This window comes from Hirundo rustica, chromosome 1, assembly GCF_015227805.2.
Source record: "Hirundo rustica isolate bHirRus1 chromosome 1, bHirRus1.pri.v3, whole genome shotgun sequence".
Classification (NCBI taxonomy): domain Eukaryota; kingdom Metazoa; phylum Chordata; class Aves; order Passeriformes; family Hirundinidae; genus Hirundo; species Hirundo rustica.
The window spans coordinates 1,359,894-1,387,596 of record NC_053450.1 but is presented as its reverse complement, the minus strand read 5'-3'; the positions used below and the strand labels follow the sequence as shown (position 1 = coordinate 1,387,596).

General features: G+C 46.8%; 1 protein-coding gene across 4 annotated transcripts in view; it reads left to right on the top strand.

Moving 5' to 3' along the window:
* Nucleotides 1-19,502, top strand: part of LOC120759082 (adhesion G protein-coupled receptor B1-like) — an 87,926-nt gene extending 68,424 nt beyond the window's left edge. For 3 of the 4 annotated variants that reach the window (XM_040078019.2, XM_040078008.2, XM_040077998.2), the window contains 4 exons: nt 1,278-1,954; nt 2,978-3,013; nt 3,633-3,737; nt 18,215-19,501. In XM_040078019.2, coding sequence (XP_039933953.1) covers nt 1,278-1,954; nt 2,978-3,013; nt 3,633-3,737; nt 18,215-18,412 — 1,016 coding nt within the window. In that variant the 3' untranslated portion in view covers nt 18,413-19,501. Of the gene's footprint in view, nt 1-1,277; nt 1,955-2,977; nt 3,014-3,632; nt 3,738-18,214 lie in introns of all 4 variants that reach the window. The other variant, XM_040077987.2, reaches the window with a different exon arrangement.
* Nucleotides 19,503-27,703: the final 8,201 nt, after the last annotated feature.

Sequence of the window (27,703 nt, the reverse complement as noted above, 5' to 3'; positions counted from 1 at the left end):
TGGGATGCCCACGTCCCACCTCTGCCCCCATGGAGCAGCTGAATAATGTCAGCTCCCCCCCCCAAAATCCTTTTCCCTGGTCCTAAAAAAGATCCATTTACCTCCTTTTATTTCCTCCTGAGATGGGTGAAAGGGGAACATGCTTTTCTTTCTCTTTTCCTGTGCTGAAATCCCAGGTAAGTAGCCCACAACACTTTGTCCCTGCCCCATGGTCTGATTTCCACGATTTTCTGATTTTTTCACCCAATAGAGGCATCAAGATTGATGTAGTTATTTTCCTGAGATCTTTGTTGCAGCCTGAAATCAGCTGAGCAATAGATTATTATGTCTGGAAAAGGGAGAAAATTTTTTTTTTTTTTTTTTTTTTTTTTTTTTTTTTTTTTGTGGACAGTGTTATATGGGAGTGAGTGTCCAAATGTCCTTTATGGCAGTGTTCACTTCCTCCTCAGTTTAAAGTTTTCCTTTCTTTTTAAGAAATATTCCTGTCACCACTTGCTTTCCTGAAGGGAAATCAAAAATTGCTAAATAATGAGCTCTCACCAAGGCTTACCGTGATTACTGGGATGTAAGATTTTTTGGAGAGCAGCTTGAAATTCATAACAAAATATGATGTGTTTCAAAATACCAATATATTAACCTATAAATGTAGATTATTTGTGACAGCTGATCACCTGTGATATAAGCAACCTAAGAGAGCAACCTGAAGTATTTTAGTGAGTTAATACAAAAATTTAAATTTGAAGGGGGCTGGAACTCGATGATCTTTTAAGTTCTCTTTGAGCCCAGGCCATTTGATGATTCTGTAGCTGTATGAATCATTGATAATGCCATATTTCAGCTATTTCCTGAATCAAAATAATTTTGTTACACGAAAGCAACCTTTTATTTTAAAGCATTCTACTCCACAGGCTAATAATGTAGAGAATTTATGTATACATGCATACTAGATGTACTAAATATCTAAAAATCTCTTTGGTTTTCAATGTATTGTTATCGATACATTGGCGTAGATGGGAGTTTTGGCTGTGGTTGCATTGGAAAACTCACATCAGAGGGAACTTTCCCAAAATAACAAAGTTTTTTTCCTCTCTGGCTCTAATTTTGCCCTCAGTATCCTGGATTTTAAAACTATAAATAATGCTAAACACTGTTGTGCCATTATAAATAATGTTAAACACCTTTGGGAGAGGTGCTGGCAGGGAGTGACAGTGGGAGGTGTCTTGATGTGCCAACGAAACCCCAGGGGAGGTGCTGAGGACGCTTCTCTGTCTCCCCAGTGCTGAACAAAGACATCACCACATGCAGAACCTCGACCATCACGGGGACCCTGAAGCGCCCGTCGCTGCCCGACGAAGAGAAACTGAAACTCAGCCACCAGAAAAGTTCCTCCAACTTCAACAGTCTTCCAGCCAACGTCTCCAAGATGCACCTTCAGGGCTCCCCGCACTACCTGGGGGCCATCAACCTGAACGAGTTCAGCAACCACTCCCTCACCCTCAAGAAGGACAAGAACCAGCCACCGAAATCCATCTACATCTGCGACGGGGACATCTTCAAGAAGCTGGACTCGGAGCTGTCGCGGGCGCAAGAGCAGACCCTGGACACCAGCTACGTGATCCTGCCCACCAACACGTCCACCTTGAGGGCCAAGCCCAAAGATGAGAGCAAATACAGCATCAACATCGACCAGATGCCTCAGACGCGGCTCATCCACCTTAGCATGGCCACCGACCCTGGCTTCGTGGTCAAGAGCCCCCCACGGGAGCCGGTGACCGTGGCGTGCAGCGAGGTGCAGGGTTCCTCCATGATCCAGCAGCAGCAGCAGCTGGCTCCACAGAACATCTCCAACGAGTCACAGATTCCCAACAGCATGTGTGACACGGGTGACTCAGGGAACTCGGGTGTGGTGTCCAAGAGCGAGACCGTCTCCACCCTCTCCATGAGCTCCTTGGAGGTGAGCGTGGGAATTGCGGTGCTGTTCCCAGCCCAGGGTGGTGTCCTGCCCTCCATCCGGCCACGCCAGGGGGTTGGAAAGGAGAACTTTGGGGAAAGTGCAGCCCAGGATGCAATGCCAGTGTCGTATTGCCCTGGGGGAGCGTGACCAGGATATGCAAAGCAACCACACGGAGACGAGAGATTTCGCAGGGCAGAGAGTTCCTCCGAGAGAGCCCAAGGCTGAGCTAAGGCCGAGAGCCCCCCTGCCTGTTTCTTTCTTACTTTTTATACATTTGTGCATCTGGCTGTAGATTGGCTTCTGGAGTTATCACCTCCCAGCCGAATGGCCAGACCAACTGTCAGTTACAATTGTTTTCAGGTTAGAAATATGCAAACAAAGGACAGAGAATGAAAAACAAAGGATTTGTTTATGTTACATGTGTGAGAAAAGGCAGATACTGCTCCTAATATTGTACAGTAGCTAAAAAGTCTGACTCCATTTTATGAACCATCAAAAGGCTTTTAAAAACTCAGAAAAACCAGGGTGACAGGGGACCACTGGCATGTGATCATATTTTGGAATGTGATGTCACAACTTCCAGAGCACATTCCATTGCTGGATTTTTAGCCCTACAGGTGCTGCAAAGTCAAAAAAAAAGTTGCTAATTTGTCAGACTGTTCATTTTAATTCCAGGCGCATGGCCTGCCTTATCTTCTTCCCTTTATATCCTCTGCCCTGTTTCCCATTTTGATGGTTCCAGTCATGATGGAGATGAGGAAACCCCAGTGATCCAGGCTGGACAGGGCTTGGAGCAACCTGGGATAGTGGAAAGTGTCTATGCCCATGGCAGGAGTGTGGAACTGGTTGATTTTAAGATCCCTTCAAACATAAATGATTCAATAACTCTAAATATTTGGCACTTCCCATCGTGAAGAGCCAAAAAAACACGTTAAAGGTATAGGAAAAGGGAAAGGAGAAGGACTCTTCCTGTTTTAACCTCTTACTAACCTTTACCCATCTCTTTCTCTCCCGAATACCCAGAGGCGGAAATCCCGGTACGCAGAATTAGATTTTGAGGTGAGTAAATCCCTTTCTGAATGTTGGTCCCAAACTTTTTGAGCGTCCCTCTCCAATTATCTCACCCTTGCCAGAGCACAGGAAATCCATATTCAGCCTGCTCATACATGGAAAGGGAAGTCCTTCTAGAAATTTTCCTGCCTCTCCTGGGCAGCGGAAGGTAGACGTGAAATGCAGACAGGTCAAATTAAAAAGAAAATGAGATTGTGGAACAGTTTCTAATGAAATTCCTCGAATTCTACGTGTTTGGGTGAGCTCTGAACACATTTACAGAGGTGACAAACTGAGGAAAGGCTGGGCACGGGGACAGGTATCAGTTAAAGAAGGGCAGCAAACCCTCCTTAGGACACTGACAGTCAAGCTCAAATTCTGCAGCATAAAACTTTGATTGTTGCAAGTCTAAGGGGGTTTTTTTTAGGTCAAAAATCAGTATTTTCCACTTTCTCCCACCATCTCACCTTGAAAACAAAGGCAGTGCTGCAGTGGGTCCTCAGTAAACGCTGAAGGTATTTTAGGCACCTGCAGGGAGATGGAGCTCTCTGGGATTTAATGATGCAACTCTGGCTGTGTTCCTGGTGAACGGGGTTTGCTGACCTGTGGCCCTTTGTGTTTGCTCCAGAAAATCATGCACACAAGGAAACGTCACCAAGACATGTTCCAGGACCTGAACAGAAAACTCCAGCACGCAGAGAAGGAGAAGGAGTCTCCAACAACGGACAGCAAGGTCAGTCAGACACTTCCAGAAGCCCTCTGGTGCCAGCAGGAATACGGGAGACAGCAGGAAATTGGTTTTACCAATTCTACCATGCATGCTGCAAAAAAAAAAACAAAACACATGCACCACACAGCAGCCCAGGAGGAGGACGTCTGTTCCCATGTCTGTCCGTGGTGTTGTCTTCCCTGTGTCTGTTCTTGGCATTCCTCTCCAGGTCATTCCTTTGTGCCCTATCCATCCACTCCTAGGGAGGAAGTAGAAATTGGGTTGACCATGAGGAAATCTGGGTGGAAAGCGGAGAGGTCAGAAAGAGGGGAAGCGTCTCCCCTCCCTTGTGGGGCCAAAGTGGCAGTGGGGGAATATTTAGGATGGCCACAGCGGTGGGTTTCCAGGTGTGATGCTGGGAGCACATTTTGGGGACCAGAGCCCATTACATGCAGGTTATTTGTGGCAGCTGATCACCTGTGATATGAGCGTGTGTACATGAGTGAGTCCAGACAAGGCCGTGCAGGTTCTCCGAGGGCTGGAGCATCTCTGCTATGAGGAAAGGCTGAGAGAATTGGATTGTTCAGCCTGGGGGGGAGAAGGCTCCTAGATGAGCTTGTCATGGCCTTTCAGGCCCTACAGGAGCTGGAGAGGGACTTTGACAAGGCCATGTAGTGACAAGACTGCGACAGCCAACAAGGGGCAAGGGCTTTAACCTGAAAGACAGCAGGGTCAGATTGGATATTAGGGAAAAATTCCTCCCTGTGAGGGTGCTGAGACCCTGGCACAGGTTTCCCAGGGAAGCTGTGGCTGCCCCATCCCTGGAAGTGTCCAAGGCCAGCATGCACAGGGCTTGGAGCAACCTGGGATGGTGGAATGTGTCCCTGCTCATGTCTGGGGATTGGAATGGAATAATTTTTATAGTCTTTTTACCCAAACTATTCTGTGATCCTGTGATATCCGTGTTTTTTTTCGTTGACAAGAGCAAAGTTCCATGGAAAAGGGGACTCCTTGAAAGGACCTTTCAGCCTGTCGGGGGCTTTCCCCGTTTTTCAGGTGGTTTCAGGGTCCTTTGCTCCCCTGCACAGCTCTGAGCCAAGCCGAAGGAAGAGACGGAGTTCTCAGGTTTAGATTCTTCAAGGTTGCATACTTCGTTTATTGTTTCTTATCTTACAATTTTCTCGGAGTCCGACAAGATGTTCGCAGCTGCGTGGATTCCTCACGTCTCCCCCCAAGCTGGGTTGTCCCTATCTTTTATACTAATTATTACGTATTTCTTGTTTACTACTTCTTACCAATGTCTATCACTATTACTAAAAAGGTCATCTTTACTTTGACCCAATCCTCACTAACTACTTTGTGCCACGTCAATGCAGCAATGGAGTGAGGGAAGGAGAAGGAGAAGGAGAAGGAGACAACGCCCCAAATTCTCCATCTTGTCCCATTCACTTCAATGCTAGGAGCCTAAATTTACTATTTTCTCATTCTGTGATAAGCTAAACTACTATTTTTCACATTCTTGTGGCCTGTAAACCTTCTCTCAGTGTAGGAAGTTTTTCCATGGACTGAGATCAAAGCCAGTGTCTCTCTGAGCTCTGGGCTGGGGTCCCAGACCCCCCTGCCCAGGTCCCTGACCCTCCAGGGCAACCAAAGGAATGCCCTGGACTCCAACATCAGCCTTTCATAGGGGCAGAGATCTGGGACTGGAAAAAATTCTCAGGAGCCTCTGTAATAATTGATGTTGTAGATAACAAAATAGGGAAGAGCAGGCTGATAGCACCTTGTCTCAGCCAGCTGGGCAAGGACTGAAAGGCTGCAAGGAGTTCTTACAGCTCCAGCTGAAGAGAAAAAACAAGTGGCAGAGTCAGGCTGACAGTAAGAAATTAAATTTCCTGCACTTGGGAGCGAGGCAAGGTGAGCTAATTATAGCAATTCTTGGTGATTTGTAATCAAAGCCCCTCATGACAAGGAAGGCATTGTGAGGCTGGGGAGAGAAGAGCAACAAAGATGAGGAAGGATTTGTAGCAGGAGTCTGATGAGGAGCACTTGAGAGGGCTGGTGGGACTCAGCCTGGAGAAAAGGAGGTTCAGGGGGGTCCTTCTGCTCTCCAAAACTCTCTGACAGGAGGTTGGAGCCAGGTAGGGGTCAGTCTTCTCTCCCAGGTAAAAAGTGAGAGAACGAGATGAACCAGCTCCCGTTGCACCAGGGGAGGTTCAGGTTGGATATTTGGAAGTTTCTCCCATGAAAGGTTGGCCCAAGCATTTGAGGAGGCTGCCGCAGGGAAGTGGTGGAGTCACCATCCCTGGAAGTGTTCAAGCACCGTGTGGATGCGGCACCCGGGGACGCGGTGTAGTGGTGGCCTTGGCAGTGCTGGATCAGTTGGATCAGTGGTCTTGGAGGTCTTTTCCAACCTCGGTGATTCCCTGAGCCTCAGACAGATCCAGGATGGGACACTCCCTGCGAAGTGGCAGATGTGGCCCTGGCAGGGCTCATTTCGATGGGACGCCCTTGGAGGCAAGAGCAGAGCTCAGAGGGTGATGGCACAGGAGGTTCGGGGTTTTTTGGAGGGAAGCAGAGCCCTGCAGAGCCTTTGGTCTGTGTTCTGACCTCGCAGCATTGCAGTGCTGAGCTCCAGGGATGTAACCCCAGCAAATCCTACTTTTATTGCGTGTGACAAAGTGTCATTATGGGCTGTCCAGTGTAACCGAGTGAGAGGCAGTGGATCTGCAGGTTCAAATCAAAATCAGATCTCTCTGGCCCAGAATCCCAGTGTGTCTCACTCAGTGTCACCTCTCTGTGTTGTTTTTTAGGGGGGTTTTGGGTTTTTTTTTTTGCAGTTATTTCAGTATGATGCAGCTGTAAACCCAAAAAAATGCTTAAATCCAGTGTAAAAGCTAATCTGTGGTCTGTTTGCGGGAGGGGTTTATAGATTGGGAAGGTTTTAGCATTTCAGAGATGCATCTGTGTAGAGTTAAAGTTGCCACTGTCAGCATCAAAGAGCTTTGAGCTGCTGAAGGAGGTTCTGAAGGTGGCTTTTGCATATTGACTGAATTTTTCAAGTTGGGAATTTTCCCTCAGATGCAGGAGAAGAGGGGGAGTTAGTGAAGAGCAGGATTGGCAAGTCATGAGTGGGTATTGGTTTAAAAAACATCCAAAGCAATACAAAGTCAAATAAATAGGTTTTTTTTCCAGCCCTTTATCTACCATTTTCTGCTGAAGAACTCAGGCCCCATCTTCAGCTCGCCCTGAGAAGGCAAACAGCAGATAACAGGGATTAAGGGAACAACAAAAGAATGTTTTCTCTTTTATGTATGTTTAGGTTATAAAACGATGGAGTGTTTCTTCTGGTGGCAGTGATAAAACAAACCTTAGAGTAAGTCTGGCTTTCATTTGCATTGCAGAGCACCCTGGACCTATCCCCAGCCCTTCCATGACAGGAATCCAAACTTTCTTTAACCAGCTCTGTGCCTTTTGGGCATGTACAAGGTCATCAGGATCCTGGAGTATCCCTGAGCCCTTCCTCATCCCAGAGCAGAAGGCATATTTCCTGGGTCTGCTCCGTCTGCCTGCATTGCTGCTCTCCCTGATTTCCCTTTTATAAAATAAACAACCACAAAGTCAAGCTCCCAAGTCTCTCTCCAAGGCTGGCGTTTTCCCAACCTCTCCTGGCAGCATGTCCCATTGTCCTCAGTCCTTTCCAGGACACGATGCTTGTCCTGATCCTGCTGTTCCTCCCTCAGCTCCAAAGTCAGAAAAGTGCTGATGAAACTGGAACTAAAAGTCTGTACAGGACATGTGGAGATTCCTAGGAATGGAATTTTGGGGTATCAATTTTTTAGGGACTTTTAATCCCAATGCCATCCCCACAGTACTCCAGTGGTGTCCAGTACTGTATCACTCTGAACACAAAGCTCCTTTCACGTGAGCTCCTAAATTGTCAGACTTTAAGGAAACACCAAGAGAAGAACAGGGTGGAGGAACAGATTTTCAGTCTCTTTAGGAAAAAGGGTGGAAAATTCAACCATCACATTTATTTATTTATTTTTGAGAATTTCTCCAGCTTCAAGGGTAAAAAATGATTTTTAGAACCCCTTTTTGAGGGGTTTTCAGCCAAGACACAAAGGTTTATATGAGCACGTGTTCCTCCTTTTTAGGTATCCTGACAGATGGAAACTTGGGACAAGTGTTAGTGCTATGTACCCTTGATAAAGAAAATTGTCCTTTGCTCACTTTCCCAGAAAACTTACTGGCAGAACTGGAAACATAATCAGGGGCTCACAGAATCATTGTGGTTGAAAAAGACCTCTAAAATCATCAAGTCCAACCACTAAACTGCATCCCAAAGTGCCACATCTAAAAATTCCTCCCAGGATGTGACTCCACCACTTCCCTGGGCACCTGTTCCAACATTCAAAATCTCATCTCTCTTGGCAATCCTTTCAGTGAAGAAATTTTTCCCAACATCCAAACTAAACCTCCCCTGGCACAACTTGAGGACATTTCCTCTTGTCCAATCCCTGGGGAAGAGAGACACACCCCCCCCACCCCGGGTACAACCTCCTTCCAGGGCGTTGCAGGGAATTTTAAGTGAAGGCGAGGTTTGGGGATGAATTCTGCTTTTCCATCAACCTGCGGGTGAGGAGTCCAAATCCACATTCCACTGGGATTGGGGTTTCCCCACTGACATCAGCTTCCTAAGGAGTGGGGCTGGTATGTCAGAGAATTCCAGGCAGCAGGGTAATTCCTGGAATGCCAGTCGGGTCTGAATCTTGCTCGTATTCCGGGCATTCTCAGGAATGTGGCACTGCCACAGCTGTCGTTTCACTGCAGTTGTTTTGCTGGAAACCAAAGCACATTCCTAATGGTGAGCTAAGCTGAGCCTCAGAGTACAATAATAAGGAATTGCCCTTCCATTGGGAATAAACATGGATTTTCCCATATTTTTCTTTTCCAGTTTATTACATAAAATTTATTCCATGTGACACGTAGTTTCTTTTGCCCGTACCTCAACTCTAAAGTGCTCCCACTGGAAGCACCCTCAACTATTCCTGATTAAAATCATGTTTTCCAGCAGGGTCCATGTTCAGAGCACACAGGACCACACATCCAGGTGTTGTTAAGCCTTGGCCACCTCATCCCTGCGGCAGGAAAACGAGGTCACACTCAAAATGGCTTTAAGCTGAAGAAGGGACCTTTAAATGAGATATTGGGGAAAAGTTCACCCCTGGCATAGGTTGCCCAGAGGAGCTTTGGATGTCTCATCCCTGGAAGTGTCCAAGGCCAGGTTGGATAGGGTTTGGAGCAACCTGGGACAGTGGGAGGTGTCCCTGCCCATGGCAGGGGGTGGAATGAGACAATCTTTAGGATCCCTTCCAACCCAAACCATTCTGGAATTCTGGGATTTGTTGCTGTATGGGCTGATCAGGGAAGTAGACACTCTTTCCCAAAGTAAATTTTTCCATACTAGGGAATAAAGATAGGAGCAGGATGATATCTGGCAAGATCTGATGACTAACAAGTTGGAAAGTCAGGATTTTAACAGGATTTTAGTGCACTGATGGATCTCTGTATGACCTTATCAGGATCCTGGCAGGTCCCTTCCCACTCTGGATATTCTCTGGTAAATTTTTTCTCCCTTGCAGTCTTCAGCTTCAGGTGAGGCAAGGAAGGTGGAGGTGATTTTTTTCCTAACTCAGAAGGAAGTTTTGGTGTTGTAGGCAGGAATTTTCTGCTGGAATTTGGGACTGAAGAGACGGAAGAATCTAAAAACAGCACCTCAGGAGCAGCTGGTTTGCTGTGCTCACCCTCCTCCCAAACCTGTGGTGGTTTCACGCTGTTGCCCTTCCATTTAATCCCTGACCAAACTGGAAGCTGGTGTAACCCCTGAGCAGGAAACTGAATGAGCTCTGTGTGTGTGGAATATTTATCCCCCTGACAGCTTATTTGCAACCAGGAAGCATCAAAGGAACCAAAGACTTGGAGACAGCCACAGCAGAATTTGCATCAAAATACCCAGCCACCCCCACCCAGGCGTCCTGATGAAAATTTAAAGCTCTCTCAGTGTCTGGGACGCACCAAACCCTCATTTTTAAGGCTGCAATAAGCAGTGAGTGGCTTCCACGTGGATTATAAATCTCTCTTTATATAAGGGAGATTTTGGACGTATATTGGAATGTTAGCTTGGGACTGACTCAGAGTTCTTCCTTCCTAATCACTCCCATCACTTCGATTCCTTTACCTCCCCAATTGCTACCAAAAAAAAAGAAAAAAGAGAAAATCCCATTGTTGGAAAACCGTGCTGCAAGTTTGTTTCTCCCTTTCAAAGCCTGACCTTTGCCTGGCAGACTGCAGGCTCCACCACGCAATTTCTTCCCATTTTTCCTCCTAAATACACAGTTACCCGGGTTGGAATTCTTGTAGCTGGGAGTTCTTCACATTAAAGCAGGGTAGTGGTTATTTTCAAGATGCTTTGTACTACACAGGAAAGGTTTTTTCTTGTGCAGATCTGAGTTCTCAGGGTTTAACATCTCCAATGCTGCTGCTCCCTGGGAGTTAATTGCTAAAGAAATTCCAGGGTTTGGGCTGGGTATTGAGAGGGGCCTGTGGTTTTGTAGGCTTTTTAAAAAGCCAAGGTTTTTGCTTCTCCTATGCTTTGATAGCACGGGAAGTGATTCTCCTGCTTTCCCCCTCAGCAGGAATCCTTTGATCCAGCTCTGTTAGAGAAGCTGGAATCACATCCATATCCCTCTTTTCCTGCCAGCATCTGGCTTGGCATTCATTTTAGACAGCAGCTCTTCATTTGTGCCGAGGTCAGCGCTGGACAGAGCTCTGCAAATTCCTTGGATTTTCTCCTTCTTGCTGATGAGCTCCCTGCCACATTCAGCTCCCTGCAGCTGGAGTGGCTTTTGCTTTGGCTCGTGTCCTGCAGCTCACGTGCAGGATCTGGACTCTGTTTATAATTCATAGAATCACGGAATGGTTTGGATTGGAAGGAACGTTAAAGATCGTCTCATCCCACCCCCTGCCATGGGCAGGGACACCTTGCGCTATCCCAGGTTGTTCCAAGCCCCATCCAATCTGGCCTTGGACACTTCGAAGGATGGGGCAGCCTCAGCTTCTCTGGGAAAAAAACAGAACTCTCAAATCCCATCCCAAATCCCTGTTGATCCTGAAAAGTGCCCGCTCCAATCCCGTTTTAAAAAGGTATAAAGTTTTTTTCTGCTTATCTTTTCCTTACTTACTTCCTTCTGGACAGTGTTTCTGTCTTGATTCCTCACTTTCTTTTCTCACAATGAGATTTTTCTTAGCTTTCCTCTTCGGGCATCGGGAGATTTGCCCATTCCACCAGCAGTGGCTTTGGCAAATCTGATGGAACATTGGGAAAAAAGGACCATGGAAGTGGGCCTGGAGCCACAGCACAAGGGCAAAGGGTCTCAAGATGACAGAGGGCAAGTTTAAATTGGATACTAGAAAGAAATCCTTCCCTGTGAGGGTGGTGAATCCCTGGCACAGGTTGCCCAGAGCAGCTGTGGCTGTCCCATCCCTGGAGGTGTCCAGGCTGGACGGAGCTTGGAGTCACCAGGGATAGCGAAAGGTGTCCCTGCCCATGGCAGGGGGTTGGGATGAGATGATTTTAACATCCCTTCCAACCCAATCCATTCCCTGATTCATAATTCTGTGATTTTATGAATACTGATCGATATTGCAGCTCATCCCCAGGCGGGGCTGTGTCTCCCTGGTGTGCTCTGCTGCAGGAATTGGAAAATTGGGAATCTGCTGTCAGGGTGTCCCTCTGCAAGGGAAGCTCCACTTTTGGGAAGGGTGTCTCTGTGTCTCATCTTTAATCCTCTCTGCACTGCTTAAAGGCAAATTTTAACGGACCAATTAGTGCAGCTTTTATAGGGAGGAGCTGTGCATAAAGTCTGATAATTACCGCAATAAATTCTGTTATGAAAATGACGTCAAATCTTAATTCAGTCAGCTGTAAAACCATCTGCCAGCTCCCAGGTATCAAAATAGACCATCAATCAGAAGTTCATCTCCTCCTGCAGATCATCCAGCACCTTTTGTCTGAAGAATTAGGGGACAAAATTTGTCCCAGAGAATGCTGTTCCCTGTGTCCTCTGCTCCAACACCAGCACACTGAAACTCCTATTTTTTTATACACTGAAGTCTGAATAGTTCTTAATAGAGTCTAAATAAAAGACTCTATGAAAAAATCATGCTTTGGGTGCTCTTGGTCCCCTCCTGGATCTCCAGTTTCTCCTGTGAGGCAGCTTTGAGAGTTTTCAGCATTTTAGGGAATTTAGTCCTCCAGGTGTGCTCTTCACAGACCATAAGCATTGTCCCAAAAAAGGTTGGGATTAGACCAGCTGGATTAACAGCCAGGATGCCCTGGAAAACAGGCTGCTCCTCATGGTGGTGGGACCACAGGTGGTCTGTGCAGCCTCCAGGCTTTTCTGGAGTCAATAAAAGACTTCCCTGATCCAGAGCCCGTTCGCCTTCAGCTGTGTGGCCTCACTAGAATTTGTCTCACAGCCACCCCTTCAGGATGGATGAACTTCAGGGAATACAGAAGCAGAAGACAAATTCTTATAGCCCAGAAAATGTTGGGTATTTCAAGTCTCAGAACTGGTCTCGAAGTTCAAACTACAAATTATTTCTGCTTTTTTTTTTTTTTTTTTTTCCCCAATTTAATTTAATGAAATCCTGGACAGAGCCTTTTATTTTGCTTTTCTCCTAAATGGGGGGGAAGAAAAAAAAAAAAAAAAAAAAAAAAAGCATAACCTTTGTAGTTCAGTAGCAAAAAATGAAATAACTGCAGCTACTTGTTTCTGAGAAGGAAAGGAAAATTTATCATTCTCTAAGGAAACAAGACAGCTTTCCCATTTTCTAATCACTTTTCATCGACATTGATCTGAAGATGGATTAGATGAGCGTGAGCTGCATTTATCTTTCAAATTCCCTGCTCTACGCTCTGAATAACTTCATCCTAGCCCTACAGTCATCAATGTCGTGGGGGGAGAACATGTGGGTCATGAAATATCCCTTATTTGACACCAGAGGCAAGGAAAACAGCATGGGAGTAGCTGGTTCCAGGGGAGTTATCACCGAGTGCTCAGCAGAAGCCCTGAATTGCTCCTGGGGTTATTCGGGGTAACCGTAAAAAGTGGGTGGTAAAAAAATGAAAACTATCCAAAAAAAAAACCAAAAAACCAAGAACCACACAAAACAAACACGGGGAGGTGCAGCTTGAGCAGCATGACCTGTTTGGGGGCTTTGGCTGAAGTGGGAAATCAAAGCCGTGCCTCAGGGCAGACTCTTGGGCTGTTTTTATGTACTGCAGGGATGCTGCTCCTAAGGAAAAGATTTGCACTGGGATACAGGAGCTCGGGGTGAAGCCAGCCTGGACCTCTGGAGGCAGCCCAGGAAAGTGTGGAGCATGAGGGAGGGGATTCTGCCCCTCAAATCTGCTCTGGTCAGACCCCACCGGGAAACTCTTGTCCAGTTCTGGGGTCCCAGCACAGGAAAGACGTGGAGCAACAGGATGATCAGAGGGATGGAGCAGCTCTGCTGTGAGGAAAGGCTGAGAAAATCAGGATTGTTCAGCCTGGGGAAGAGAAGGCTCCAGGGACACCTTAGACTCCTTCCCAGTGCCCTGAAGGGGCTTCAGGAGAGCTGGAGAGGGATTTTGGACACGGGATGGAGGGAAAGAACACAGCTTCAAACTGCCAGAGGGCAGGGATGGATGGGATATCGGGAAGAAATTCTTCCCTGTGAGGATGGTGAGGCCTGGCACAGAGAAGCTGTGGCTGCCCCACCCCTGGAAGTGTCCAAGGCCAGGCTGGACAGAGCTTGGAGCACCCTGGGACTGTGGAAGGTGACCTTGCCCATGGCAAGGGGCTGGAATGAGATCATTTTTAAGGTCCCTTCTCCCCCAAACCATTCTGTGATTTTAGGATGGTTCTCTGAAGACCCAGGGTAAGGTCCCACCACCATCCCCTTTCTGTACCCACCACCAGCCCAGCACGGGTGACTCTGCACTCTGCCAGGACCAGCTTTAACAGAAGGATGTGGGGATTATCTCAATGCATTTTGCCTCTGTCTTTGTCAGAGATTTGGGGGGGTTGGTGGCACTGCATCCTGAAACCCTTTTATCCCAAATCCTCTCCCTCCAACTTAAAAATTCCCAGCTAAAATGAAACACAGGGCTGAATGAAGGAGACTCCCAATGCTACCAGGATGATGAACACCTCCAGGCTGGAGCTGGTTTTACCCCAGCTCTGAGTGTGGGTGCTCCCTCCTTTCCCATCTTTTTTGTTTTGTTTCGTGTTGTTTTTCCTCCACAATCCTGGCACCAGGCAGGGACTGATTAACATTTCCCTCCTTCCCAGAAGCTCCTGGGCTGTGTCAGGCCAGAGTGATGGCTCTGTCCCTGGCAGAGCAGCTCCTGGTGCTTGCAGCGCCTGTCTGGGGCCAGTCCTGGCTGTCTCGGAGGCACCAGGCCCCGTGCCAGCCCCACGGCCTTTTCCAGCCAGATTACACATCCCTCTCCCCAGGTTTTGGGGTTTTTTTCCCTTTCTTTTCCATGCATGGCTCAGTTTTCCCTCCTGTCCACAAGGATTGCTAGGACCCCACCGTGGAGCTGGAGGGAAATGCCGGGGTTGGAGCATGAGCCCTGGGCCTGTTTCTCTGTGCTGCTCAAGCGGCCAAGACCCCATAAAAACTCCTTTTCCATATGGAGGGAAAGAAAAGAGGAGCTGTTCCCAGGGGCCTGCTACCAATTCCCAGGGTGTCCCGTGCCAAGAGGAGATTTTCTTTTGTCTCCCAGCCTCCTTCCCAGGGCTCTGCCAGGCTGATTAACCTGCTCAGAGTTCCCCGCGGGCGCCGAGTCCTCCTGCAGCCCCCCTGAGCCAACACTTCCTTCACAGCGGCGCCAGAGAAGTCTGATCCTTTCCTGGGAAATGGAGAACTAAAATCAAGTCTCCCTTCTTCATTTCTTAATTTTCCAGAGCTCTTTTTTCATCTTCTGGCTGTGTAAACATGTTCGGAGTCTCTAAGCCCACCATAGTTGCAGGTAGATATCACACTGATGAGGAGGATGGAGATCACCCTGTGGGGTCAGACCCAAGGGCAGTTTCTGCCTCCTCTCCATTGCAGAGGAAAAAGGAGCTTGGGAAAATAAAAAGGGCCAGTCTGTGGTGGTGCATCTTCAAAAAGACCCCCAAAACTCCAGGAATTTGTGCTCAGAGACCCCTTGATGCAGAGTGGTGTCGCTTCACTGGATGGCACTGAGTGGATGCTGCTTTTGTGAGTGTTTCCACGTGCTTTTCATGAGTTTGGAAGTTTTCAGGATGGACAGAGAGCTGTGGAAAGGTGCCCTGGAGGCTGGCTGGGCACTGTGGGTGGGCCCAGCTCCCTGGTTTCACTCCGTGGTGCTCTGGAGTTCCTTTGTTGGAAGGTATTATCCCAATCCCCACTGTCAGTGGTCCATTCCTATCACCCACAAGCCTCTCAGAGCTTCACACACCTCTTTTACATCCAACCGTAATCTCCTTGAAGGCCTGAAGGTGGGAGTTTGTAATCTTTCCTCCCACAGGACATTCTCTATAACTTTATCCATGGCTGGAAACGGGCCACATTTATCATTTTCCCTTTATCCTTCTCTCAGGAAGCCCGCAGAGTGCCCAGAATATTCAAGATGCAGGTGCAGAATGGAGCTGTGCACTGCCATAACAATATTTCCTCTTTCATTCTCTCTTCCTTTCTTCTTTTCTCAACAACTCACAGCATTTAATGTCTGGGGTTTGAATAATTATTGTCACTCTTAGGTGGTGTTCCCCAACGACAGGGCAGATCAGAGGCCGCTGCTGTAGATGTGAGCTTTTTTATTTTTTATTTATTTTGGGTGTTTCAATTTTTTTTCCTCAATTTCCATTCCTTCCCTGGATTTGCAGCTCCTCTTGCTCACTAGCCCATGACAGGGAGGGCTCTGAGGTTTGCTGATCACGTTCAGAGTGCATGATCAGATCTGGGAACATCCTCCCAGCATGAAGGAGAGGCTGAAGGTCGGGAGTGTGGCAGCTGGAGAGAGACTTAAAACAAGGATTGGCTGCAAGCAGAACCTGATGCTGAAGGTGGCCATAAATAATGCCATCAAAAAAGGCCTCTTGTTTGAGGGGAAAAAATGCATTATTTATTAAATTCATGCATAGGATCCCTTGTGCTGCCCTCTAACACAGCTGTGGGCATCAGCAGCTTTGAAAACTTGTGGATTACAGCAGTGGGGGGAGAAAACAAAATGTTTTTCATTGAAAAAAATATATATATCTTGACCAAGGTTGTTTTTCTTCACCTTTTGGGAAGCCTAATTTCATTCCAGTTTTTGCTCTATTTTTGCTTTTTTTTTTTTTTTTTTTTTTTTTTCCCTCTGAGTTCCTTCCTGCTGTATCTTTTCAGGCAGACTGATGGTCTCAAAAAAGCTCTGTAGATGGAAATTTCCCTTGGGGAAGCTTCCAGCTTGTCTCGTTAAGACACACACAGGAGTTAAATAGGTTCCACTTTTTAGTTGCAGTCGTTCTAAGCTAAGTTCTGAAAAAGATAATGGAATAAATCACAAATTTTATCACTTTTTCTGTTGTATTGGTATTAATCACTGTCGTGTTATATCATGGAATAAAGTAAGAATAACACCAGCAGTATAAGGAAAGCTCTGTATTGTAGAGTTTAATGAAAACCTCAGCTTCAGGTTTCAAGAAATGGAGAATTGAGCATTTTACATTCTTTTGAGCAATACTTTTACACAACCTGATTACAAAAAAAAAAACAAAAAAAAACAAAACAAAACAAACAAAAAAAACCCTGCACCACAACAGCAATAACAATTCTCTTTAAAAGGACTTAAAAACATATTTTTCATGCTGCCATCCTCCTGGGAGTTGTGAGGTGCAGGACCAACTTCAAGCACATCTTATTTTTATATTAAGATCTGGACAATCAGAATTCCTGGCTTGGGTGATCCGATGAAAGCTGCCCCTGCAGGGATAATTCCACAGCAGCTTTCCTGTCGGCCCCGCAGCGTGGAGCTGGGACAAACAACAAACAGCCTGACAAAAACGTCTTAGGGAAGGACGAACTGAGAAGCTGAGGCTGCTGGATGAGCCTGCAGCAGATGGGGATTGAGGTTTCCTATGGAGCTACAGTGATCTCAGCAGCATCCTGGAGTGACCCCACAGCCTCCGTGAGGCTTCATGTCCCCTCAGTCTCTAGATTTTGGTGACAGCATCAAGCCGTGACACGTCCCAGGCAGCGTGTCCCCTGCACATCTGGCTCCTCACCTTCTCTCCAGGATTTTCCCTTTTTCCCGTCCTCCACAAGCCATTTTCCTCCCGCCCTTCCCTCTTCTCCTTTGGCAGGTGGCTCAAAAGGGCTCTGTCACGTCCAGGGAAGCCTTTTCTTGCCCGGTGCTGGAGTGTTTTTGTGGAGATAATTAACTGTGAAAAGCACCACTGGTGTTTGGAGGGGAGAAGTTGAGTGGAACAACTCATTTAAAACCCTCCCTTTCTCTCCCTGCTGAGGAACGCACCCATTTCCCTGCCCCTCATCCCTCCCCTGAGCCTTGTGTTGGTGCATGTCAGCAAAAACATGGAAAGGGATTTTTCTGGATCCACATCCATGGTGGGCTGCTGGTGGGAGACTGAGTCAATAAAGCCTCCAGGGCTTGGTGTAGAGGTGGTGGAGATGTTTTCAGCCTCTGAGCGGAGCTGCAGCTCCTCAAGCAGCACGGATTTGGTTCCCTGCTGGTACAGGGCGCAGGTTTTACTGCAATTAAAGAGTCTACAAATAGCTGTGCTGCGTAAGGAATGTGCATCAAATGGAATGGGTGTTCAGAAAGACCTCATTGTAACCTGGATTTCATACGTGGGTTGGGTTGGAAGGGACCTTAAAGATCCTATAGTTCCACCCCATGTCATGAGCAGGGACATCTTCCACTATCCCAGGGTCCCACCCCATCCAACATGACCTTGGACACTTCCAAGGATGGGACAGCCACAGCTTCTCTGGGAATTCCATTCCAGGGCCTCACCACCCTCACAGGGAAGAATTTCTTCCCAATATCCCATCTATATCTACCCCCCTTCATCTCAAAGCCATCACACCCTTGTCCTGTCACTACATCTGTGGAAGTAGGAAAAGATCTGATACTCTCAAAACCACATTCAGTTTTTCAGTAGCAAAAACCTCAGCTGAAAACTGAAATATCCAGTCATTAAGTGATGGAGGTGGCAGTGGAAAGAAAAATTATATTTTCTTCTTGAAAATAGACAGTTTGTACACCAAGTGTAATTTCCATTGATGCCCCACTTTATTTTGGATGAGAAGCTGCACGGAAAAAACGATTTGTTGATACAAGTGGAGGTAAAATCACAGTTTTTCTTGCATTTTGCACTAACTTTTCTTTCTGTCTCTCTCTTCTTTCTTACACTTTCCTCCTCCTGCAGCAAGAAAAACAGCAGACACCAAACAAGAGACCCTGGGAAGGCATCAGGAAAGTCCAGTCTCCGCCATCATGGGTTAAAAAGGACATCGAACCTGTGGCACAGTCTCCCCTAGAACTAAAAACTGTAGAGTGGGAGAAAACAGGGGCCACCATCCCCTTGGTGGGACAAGACATTATTGACCTTCAGACAGAGGTCTGAGCAGAAAGGGAAGAAAAAAGACTCTTTTTTTTTTCTGGAAAACAAGCGAAACAAACAAAACAAAACCACGTTTTAAGGAAATGATTAAATTAAATCGGAACCGAGCAAGAGAAGTGTTTGGTTTCTTTTGAAACCTTTGGTAAGATGGAGTAACTTTTGTATCGTTCTCAGCAGAGAGGGGGAATATTACTTTATAGAGTATAGTAGCTGTAGGTTCAGGACAACACGAGCTTTCCCAGGCAGGACTGGAGGAGTGAGCCTGGAGAGAGCGAGGAAGAGGAGGAGGAGGGTGGGGAGGGGCTGCGGGGGACAAGCCCTGCCAAGATGCTCTCGGGTCTCTGCCGCGCACCGGGAGCCCTCCATCTTCTGTGGAAGGATGCCCAGTAGCAGCCACCACAGAGGGCCCAGAAGATCTCAGTGTTTGGGGACGCCGAGAGGGGACGCCTGCGGGAACCTGGCTGGGATGTGGCCTGGCTGGGGCAGACCCAGCCTCGAGGGGCATCCCTGGCTCCCCCGCCTCTCCCTCGCCCGCTCGTCCAAGAAGGAAGGAGATGGGATGTGCCAAGAGGTGGCCACAAGGACATTGCCACTCCTGGGCACCGCGCCACGACCTGGCATTGGCTCATGGTCGCAGCGGGTGGGGCTCCCTCCTCTCATCCCTCCCTGGCGGAGGAAAGGACCAGCTCCAGATCTCCAAATCCTGCTCACCCCATCTCCAGGGCGAGGCTGGAAGGTGGTAGACAACAAGACCAACACGAAGAATGTAGGTCATGTCATTGACTGTTAAATAGATAAACTCAGCACGGGCCTTGCAAAGGTCCTCTTGGCCTCATCCTTTTTTTTTTTTTTTTTTTTTTTTTTTTTTTTAATTTTTTATTTTTTGGTTCTGTTATTTGTCCTTGCTTTCGGACTCAGATTTATTCCAAGCTGCCCCTCCCTGGAAGGCAGAGAGAGAAAAAGGGAAAGACAGATCTGCCACTGTACCTGGAGATATTGGTAAACAGAGACGCTGCCTTAGGACATTGAGACAAACTGACAACATGAATAACGTCCACTTGGAAACAAACAGACAAAAAAAAAAAAAAAAAAAAAACCACACAAACAAAATAATCTATTTTTTTCCTTCTTCTTTTCTTTTCTTCAATAAAAAGAGAACTTGAAACCCGAGACCTTTCTTTTCTTTGGCTCTTGTCATTTCGAATGCCTTTCTGTGCCATAGGACTGCGCAGGCATGGGGTGAGGATGCCACCTGCTGAAGGTGGAAGGCAAGTTGCTCCATGGAAAGTTTGGGATGGTGGGAACTCACAGCCCCTTCACCGCTGGCTCGCAGTGTTTTGATTTGTTTTATTCAGTTTGGGTTTTGGTTATTTTCCCCTGGCTGGCTCTTCTCTGCCCTCCCCGCTGCCCAGAGCCAGCAGCAGGTTCGTGGTCCTACAGGAAGGATGAGGTGAAGCTGTGATCAGGACACCAGGACATTCCTCCTTGTAAAATGCAGTCTTTTCATTCCACTATGAAAGAAAAGTAACTTTTTCATTAAACATTTCTCAAGGTTATTTACCAAAAAAATGAGGTGTCTACGTTTCACCCCAAAAAGCGTTGTGCAATATTTTTATTGTTAAAAAAAAAATGCCAGTGGCATTACACACAGACTTTATTTTTTGGTATTATTATTTTTGTCATTCCCAGCACTGTCTGTCTGATGTTTGGACCAATCCTCCCAGTTTTGGAGGTGGATGGAGACAAACTTCTGGTTGTAAGTGGCCAGATTGTGCCAGACAGCAGCAACGTTTGAACAGGGTCTGAATTATTACCATGTTTGGGTCTCCTTTTAATTAACCAAACCTCACATTTTTAGGGAAAAATGACCAATGGGTACAAGATGCAAAGCAATCACTGCCCCCAGCTGTGCTTCCCCCATGGGGAGATGTTGCTAGATGTGACAAATCTCTGCTTTGACTTCCCTTTGGGCTACCTGGGTGATCTCCAAGGGCAGTGGAACTAACCTTGCCATTGACCATAGGAAATGATGGATGGAAAGGAAAACTTAAATAAATCCAAGTAGTTAAAAAATAGGGAATGTGGTTACTCATAGAACTGTGATAATTATTGTTCAATTTTAGCTTATTCGTGAAACAGGAAAGCACAAAGGCCTCCCTCAGATGCTGGGTTGTATGATATTGTAATTATTATAATTACACATTATGAATTTTAGCATACAGGTATCTTTCTACTGTGTTTTAATTATTTTCTCCTTTTTTTTTTTTTTTTTTTTAACCCCTTGCCTTCCCCTGCCCACCCAAGCCTGCCCTCTTCACTCCAGCCTTCCCCGCTCACCCATTCACTTCAGCCGCCTTTGCAGGACATTAACGATGTTATGTAATTACAGAGATAAATGTTTGTTTAAGAACTGTTGATATTCGACTTTCTCTGCTCAGCTCCTCCGGTTAATCCTGATTTCCCATGTCCTGCCCTCCTTCCAGGCCTCCCCCTCCTTCCTCTCCATGTTTGTCAGCACTTTTTTTTTTTTTATTTTTCTGTACAGTTTTCAGAGCACAAAATGAATGTGTCTTATTTCTAATAAAAGAGGTGGAAACTCCAGCCCTGTCTGCTTTTTAAAAGCGCTCCTGCCTGCACCCCATGTGTGCTTTGCATCGCTCCTGGGGGCTGGGAAACCTCTCCTGGCCCCACAGCTGCCACCTGGGCTCTCTACTCTGGAAGTCATGACATGAATTTACCCAAATTTCAGCTTTGTGTCCTCTCCACACCTCTGAAAACACATGTCCTTATAAAGTACATTTACAGGACATGAGGAATCCACTTTCCTGTGCAGTGCAGCCTGTTTTTATTCAAGTTTCTCAAACCCACAGCTTGATGCCTCCTTCCCAATATTGTAGGATGTGAAGGGCTGAGATTTAACACAGACCTGGCAGCATTTCTGGTACAGGACAGGGGTGTGGGGTTAAAGTTTCCAGCATGGCCAGGGTAACTCTGATGCCACCCTGCCCACATCTCTGCAAAGCCAATCATAGAATTCCAGGAATGCTTTGGGTAGGAAGGGACCTTAAAGATCATCTCTTACCAAGCCCCTGCCATGGGCAAGGACATCTTCCACTGTCCCAGGTTGTTCCAAGACCCATCCAACTTGGCCTTGGACACTTCCAGGCATGGAGCAGCAACCAGTGCCAGAGCCTCACCACCTTCACAGGGAAGAATTTCTTCTGAATATTTCATCTAAATCTAAATCTAAATCTACTCTGCTTCAGCTTCACTCCCCTTGTCCAATCCCTCAGTGCCCTTGTAAGAAGTACCTCTCCATTTTTTCTTATTGTCCCCCATCAGGTACTGAAAAACTCAACCTCACCTGGATCACCCTGGCACCTCCTGCATGACCAGGCAGACTCTGAGCAGGAGCCTGGCTCAGTGCACAAGGGTTTGAGGATAAAACTCATAAAATGTGACAAAAACTTAACTGAGCAACAAATTACTCACTTCCTTGGTGCTTATCCTCAAATGGTTGAAATCTCAAAAAAAAAAAAAAAAAAAAAAATTGTGTCTTTATCTCCCTGACTCTGCTCCATGACCTGTTAGATTTTAGGATTACAGGCAGGACTGCAGGAAGTCCAAATCTTGGGAAAATGGGCTCCAGGACTGCTGCTCTCCAGAGCCTTCATCCAAAGCCATCGCAGCCCAGCTGGCCCTCAGGTGTAATGATTTATCTTGACCTGGCTGAAATAATGTAGATGTCTGTGGAGTCCCCAGAGCTGATTGAAATAACCCCCAGGTTTTGGCCTTGGAAGGATTACACGCTGCAATTTTACCCCTGCCTCTTCTCCCTGACACCCAAATTCTCCTGGTTTCTTCTTTCCTTGTTAATCCATTGGCTGTGGGACCCTGGTGACCAGATCTGTCTTCCCTACAGGACACTGACCTTACCTGCCCTCAGTCCCGCCCCTGTGCCACAAGGAATGCTCTAAGTCTGACTTAAGCCTGAGCAAGGCACATGATCGCCCCTTCTCTGCACTGGATTCCCTTCGGCACCTGGAATAAACCTTGCTGGAACTCAATCTTGTGCAAAGGGCCTTCTTGCCTCTCTTTTGCTGAGCCAGCCTCGTGGCGTGTGTGGATGTGAGAGCCCGACTGCTTGCCCGAGTTGTTCTAAGCCGCTTTTCCACTGGAGAGGCTGACTGGGGTCTGGGCAGAGGCTTCTCTCCTAAAAGACACACTGTTAGAGATGTCCTGAGAATTCTGGAATGACTGCAGACCTGTGGGGCTGCCTGGAGGCTTTTAGCCCAGTTCCCCTTCCCCTGAGCCATGATCCAACCTTTCTTCAACCAGCAACATTCAGTGCTAAGTCCCAGGCCTTCATCCTTCCCATGGAGGTGTTTCTCACCTGATATCTGCCATTCCATGATCATTCGTGGACTTGGCATTGCTGGGTTGGACTTAGTGAGTTTAAATATCTCTTCCAACCCAAGGAATTCAATGATTGTGTAGCATTAGGGAAGGGAAATCCCACATGGCACATCATGAGGTGATGGGCAAGGAGAACAGAACCCAAACCTTGGATCACTGGCCTAGAGCTGGCTCAGGAGGTCCTACTGCTTTCCAAAAAAGGAGGCCAGAAGGAGGGAGCACCTCTCCTCACTGTGCTCCTGGGACTGTAAATGAACGCACTGCCAGAGGTGGTGGGTGCAGGAGGTCAGCGTGGTTTGGGTCTGCACTGTGGCTATTGCGTGGTGGGGCTGCAAGGGAAGGTGTCTGGATAGTTTAGCTTGGAAAGGGACTCCTGAGTCCTGTGTCCCTGTGATCCTGCCTTGCAGCCATCCCAGGCTCTAGTCCTGAGGCAAAGAGAGAACGCCTGGGGACACCTCACTGCAGCCTTCCAGTACTTAAGGGATGCTCATAAAAGTGAGGGAGAGGGGCATTTTATGTGGGTAGACGGTGAAAGGGCAAAGGGAATGGTTTGTAACTAAAAGAGGTGAGATTGAGATGAGATATTAGGAAGAAATTCTTTCCTGTGAGGGAGATGAGGCCCTGGCACACCCAGAGAAGCTGTGGCTGCCCCATCCCTGGAAGTGTTCAAAGGCTGGATGGGGCTTGGAGCAATCTGGGATAGTAGAGAGTGCCCCATAGCAGGAGGGTGGAATGAGGTGATCCTTAAGGTCCCTTCCAACCCAACACATTCTATTAACTCTAAATTCACCATCATCACGCATGGATGAAGCAGAGAAATGCTGTGGAGGTGGATAAATGATAAATAATTCCTGCACTGCACATGCAAGAATTTGTATGTCTTGGTTGCTTAACTGGGAAAACATAGCTGTGCTGGAATATTGTGAAGAATCTGAAAATGGAAGAAAATGCTAAGTCCGTTGCCTGGGCCGCTCTGATGTATTCACTCAACCCCTTAACCAAACCAGCAGTAGTTTGGTCCAAAACCCAGAGGAGGCAAAGCCTGAGCTGTATCTGGGCCAAGAACTCCTCCAGGAAAACCACAGAGGAGCGGAGCAACACGGTGAGCATCGATGCACATGAGCTTGGAACACTGATCAAAGCAGCAGTAAACAGGAGGCTTTTCCAAGGCTCATTTATCAGGGAACAGAGAAACTTGTGGGTACAAGGAGTTTCATTCATACATTTCCATTTGATGCAATTTGACTCTGAGCCAACCACTTTGGTCCATAAATAGGACAGCCTAAGTCAGCCTTCTATGAACTGCCATGGAAGTGATCTCCTCCCCTGGAGCTGGGACACCTCTCAAGGCAGAGAAGCCTTTTCCCAGTATTGGAATTCTGGATGAGCCCCATTTGAGTTGTCCTTGAATTCCAACTGGACTGTGTGCCCCGAGAGTCACCCTTGGAGCAGGGACACCCCTCAGCATTTGAGATTCCTTAGTTGAGAGAACCTTCCTTGGCCAAGGCGGAGAGATCTTTACTCGTGGCAGATCCTCAGTGAGTTGCTGATATCAAGCTGAATTAATAATAATGTAATATTGCCAAACTATGTACTTGGTATTAATTATTATAAACTTTGTGTGGATAATTCCATTAGAAATAAACCAGTGCCCAAATCTAAGACCAAGATTGGACCTAAATGCACCTCAGCTCTATCAGGAGTTTAGACAGCAAGAGGGGCCACTCTGAAATTTGTGACACAATGGGAGGGTCGCCTTCACCTTTTTGTGTCTCACATATCTCTGTAAATCCTTTTAGTTTGATTTCAACTCAGTTTTCCTTTGTACATTTCTTCCATATATTAAATAACAATGAACCTTGCTTTTACAACATCACATTAACTCCGCTTTTGCTGATACATTCAGTGTTACATTTACAGTGTTCCTCTTGGTGATGTAAATCAACCCTTCACTACAGCTGCCCACGTAGGAAAAGGCCCATGTGGAGCGAGACAACATTCCAGGGAGATTCAGGACCAGCACAGGAGGGTTTTTTCTCCAGTCTCTCTCATTTGTGACTCAAGGAGTGTTTGGGCTCCCCACGCTCCTCTCTGTGTCCAAGATGAATCAGGGCCTGAGGTGAGTATCTCTTCCTGAGCTCCCATTGGGACAGGATCTAAACAGAGAAATAAAGAAAGAAGACCGCTGTTGGGGTTTTTTTCCCCTTCATAGTTTTCCCAAACCACTCATAGCAGGAAGAAGTCAGAGTCCTCAAGGGATCCCTGTGGAAGACATCTCCAGTTGCTTGTTCACTGGGATCTATTTTCAATCATTTCCCAAAAAAGTCCCAGGGCAGTGATATGGGCCTCTCTTATCTCCTGTGTCCCAGAAAGCACAAACAAGAAAAGATTTGGCACATTAGGAAGGAATGGAAAGGCTTCTGAAGAGGCCATTGATGCCTTAAGTTTTAGCTTCCATGTTTTCCAGATTCTGTGCTGCCTGGGTGTGTAGGTCTAAACCTCACATTCAGTGTCACTCAGCTCTCTGAACAGAGCAGGGAGGCAAAAAAATCCTTTTCCTGCTGCAGGCCAAGGACAACGAGTACAACTTTCAGCCCCAAAAGCACAAACAATGGTGGACTGAAGGGAGAAAACAAGAAGGATGAGACTTCACAACCTGGAGCTGTAATTGGACAATTAAACCCCAATGTGCAAATGGACCAAAACTTAAAAAAGTGTGACGCCTCGTGACCAGTTGTCCGTTTTGTGACCATTTTGGGTCCACCTTGGGTGTAGCCCTGGCCAGGCTCTTGTCCTGCTCAAGGTGAACCCTTAAAAGCCTTTTCATAAATATCTACTTTATTCTCCAGCTCTGTTCAGTCTCTCTTCCAGGTCAGCCTTCTCAAGGTATCACCATCAGCCACCACGATGGCCAGAAGAGCTGTGGCGACTCAGCTGATAAAATCCCAAGAGCACACTCCTGCATAAAGTCTCCACCATCCAGCTGCTTCACAGATGTTTGTTTCTTGGAAAAGCCACATTTCTTGGCTCCTGGGGAGGTTGCAAGAGTCCTCTGAACTTCTGAATTGGGAAAGAAAGGACAGATGTTGGATTTTGGAAGAAAAGAGAGAACAGATGGTCCTGATGGTCAGCTCTAAGGGGAGACCTTCCAGTGCCTAAAGGGGCTTCAAGAGAGCTGGAGAGGGATTTTGAACAAGGGTCTGGAGTGCCAGGACATGGGGGAATGATTTTAAACTGAAGAAGGGCAGAGCTAGATGGGATATTGGGAGCAAATTCCTCCCTGAGGATAGTGAGGCCCTGGCACAGGCTGCCCAGAGAAGCTGTGGCTGCCCCTGGATCCCTGGAAGTGTCCAAGGCCAGGATGGATGGAGTTTGGAGCAGCTTGGGATAGTAGAAGGTGTCCCTGCCCATGGAAGGGGGTTTGAAGGAGAGGATTTTTAAGGTCCCTTCCAACCTTAACCATTCCATGATTCCGTGATGATTTATGATTTATGCAGTACACAGCAGGATGGAGGCTGCTATTTTTTTCTCCTCTCTAATGGAAAATGTGTGCTTCAAAGGCACAGAAATTCAGAATTAAAATACAACATTTCACAGCAGCACTTTGACAAGTGACCTCTGCAAAGGTGTGGCAACCACCAAAGAAAATTATGCAAATATTGGGAATGATTTGAAAGCAGGAGAGAAAGAAGGAGGCAAATTCTGCAGGAAGTAAGAGAAGTGCAGGGGAGTTTCTGTTCAGGAGAAATAAGTAAATGAAAAGGGAAGTTGTTCTCTCCTGCTCTGTGTGGGTTGAGGGTTTCCAGGGGATGGACAATCAAAGAGTTGCCTAATGGATACCAGGAGTTTCTTGGCTTTGATCAATTGTCTGAAATAACTGGCAGTTTTTTCACATTCTCTCATGTTTGTACCCATTATTAATATTGTAACTCAATCTTTGAGGCTTCGACCAGCACAGGCTCCTGTCACTCATGGGTGTTTTGCATTTCCATGGGGAATAAGAGGCCATGTCCTCTTCAAAGCGTTGGCAACCTGCTGGAAATACGGGAGCACGGAGGAAAGGCAGAGGGTCTTGATTTGAACACAGAAAATTCAGCCTCAGAGGGAAGGACTAAATTCTGACCATCTGCTTCCTCCACACAAACCCCTTCAGGCCAAGCCCTAGTACCACTTGAGGTGTAAAATCCTCTCAGCCAATTTTGCTGAATTTTCCTGGAAGAGGATGAAGGCAAGGAAGGGATTGCTGTGTCTCAGTTGCTGCCCATGGATTAAACTCCCTTTTGACCTAAGATCAGAGAATTTTAGAATCAAAAATGGCCTGGGCTGGAAGAGACATCAAAGACCATCTAACTCCAACCCCCCCCCCCCGCCATGGACAGGGATTCCTGGGATGGGGAAAGGTTGGATTTCAGGGCTGGCACCTACTGTTATTTATCAAAATAAAGTGATTTAAAAGATTGGCCTTCCTGATGCTCCCACTGCAAATCAGCTTGGTGTACAAAGACTCATCCCTGTTAAGTGTCAGACAAGGCTTTGGACCCATTGTAAGGATTAGTAAAAACAAAAGGAAATGGAAAATGGATCAGACAGCACTGATAGTCAAAGAGTTCCTGTCCTTAGTGTTTAATTATCTTCATTAAGTAAAGCAACTGATTTCCCTGAGATTAGATCTGCGATCAGAATATTTTGTCTATTTTCAGCAAAACATCCCATTGTGATATTAGTGGAGAAAATGGGAATTCATGTGCATGGTGGATAAAGAAAAAGTGCTGGGGAGTTAAAAAGCTGTGATAGGAGTAGGACACAAGTCAATAAAAATGTTCCTCTGTTAAGCTGAAAATTTATTTGACATTTTTATTTTTTTTTGAAGCCTTGGAA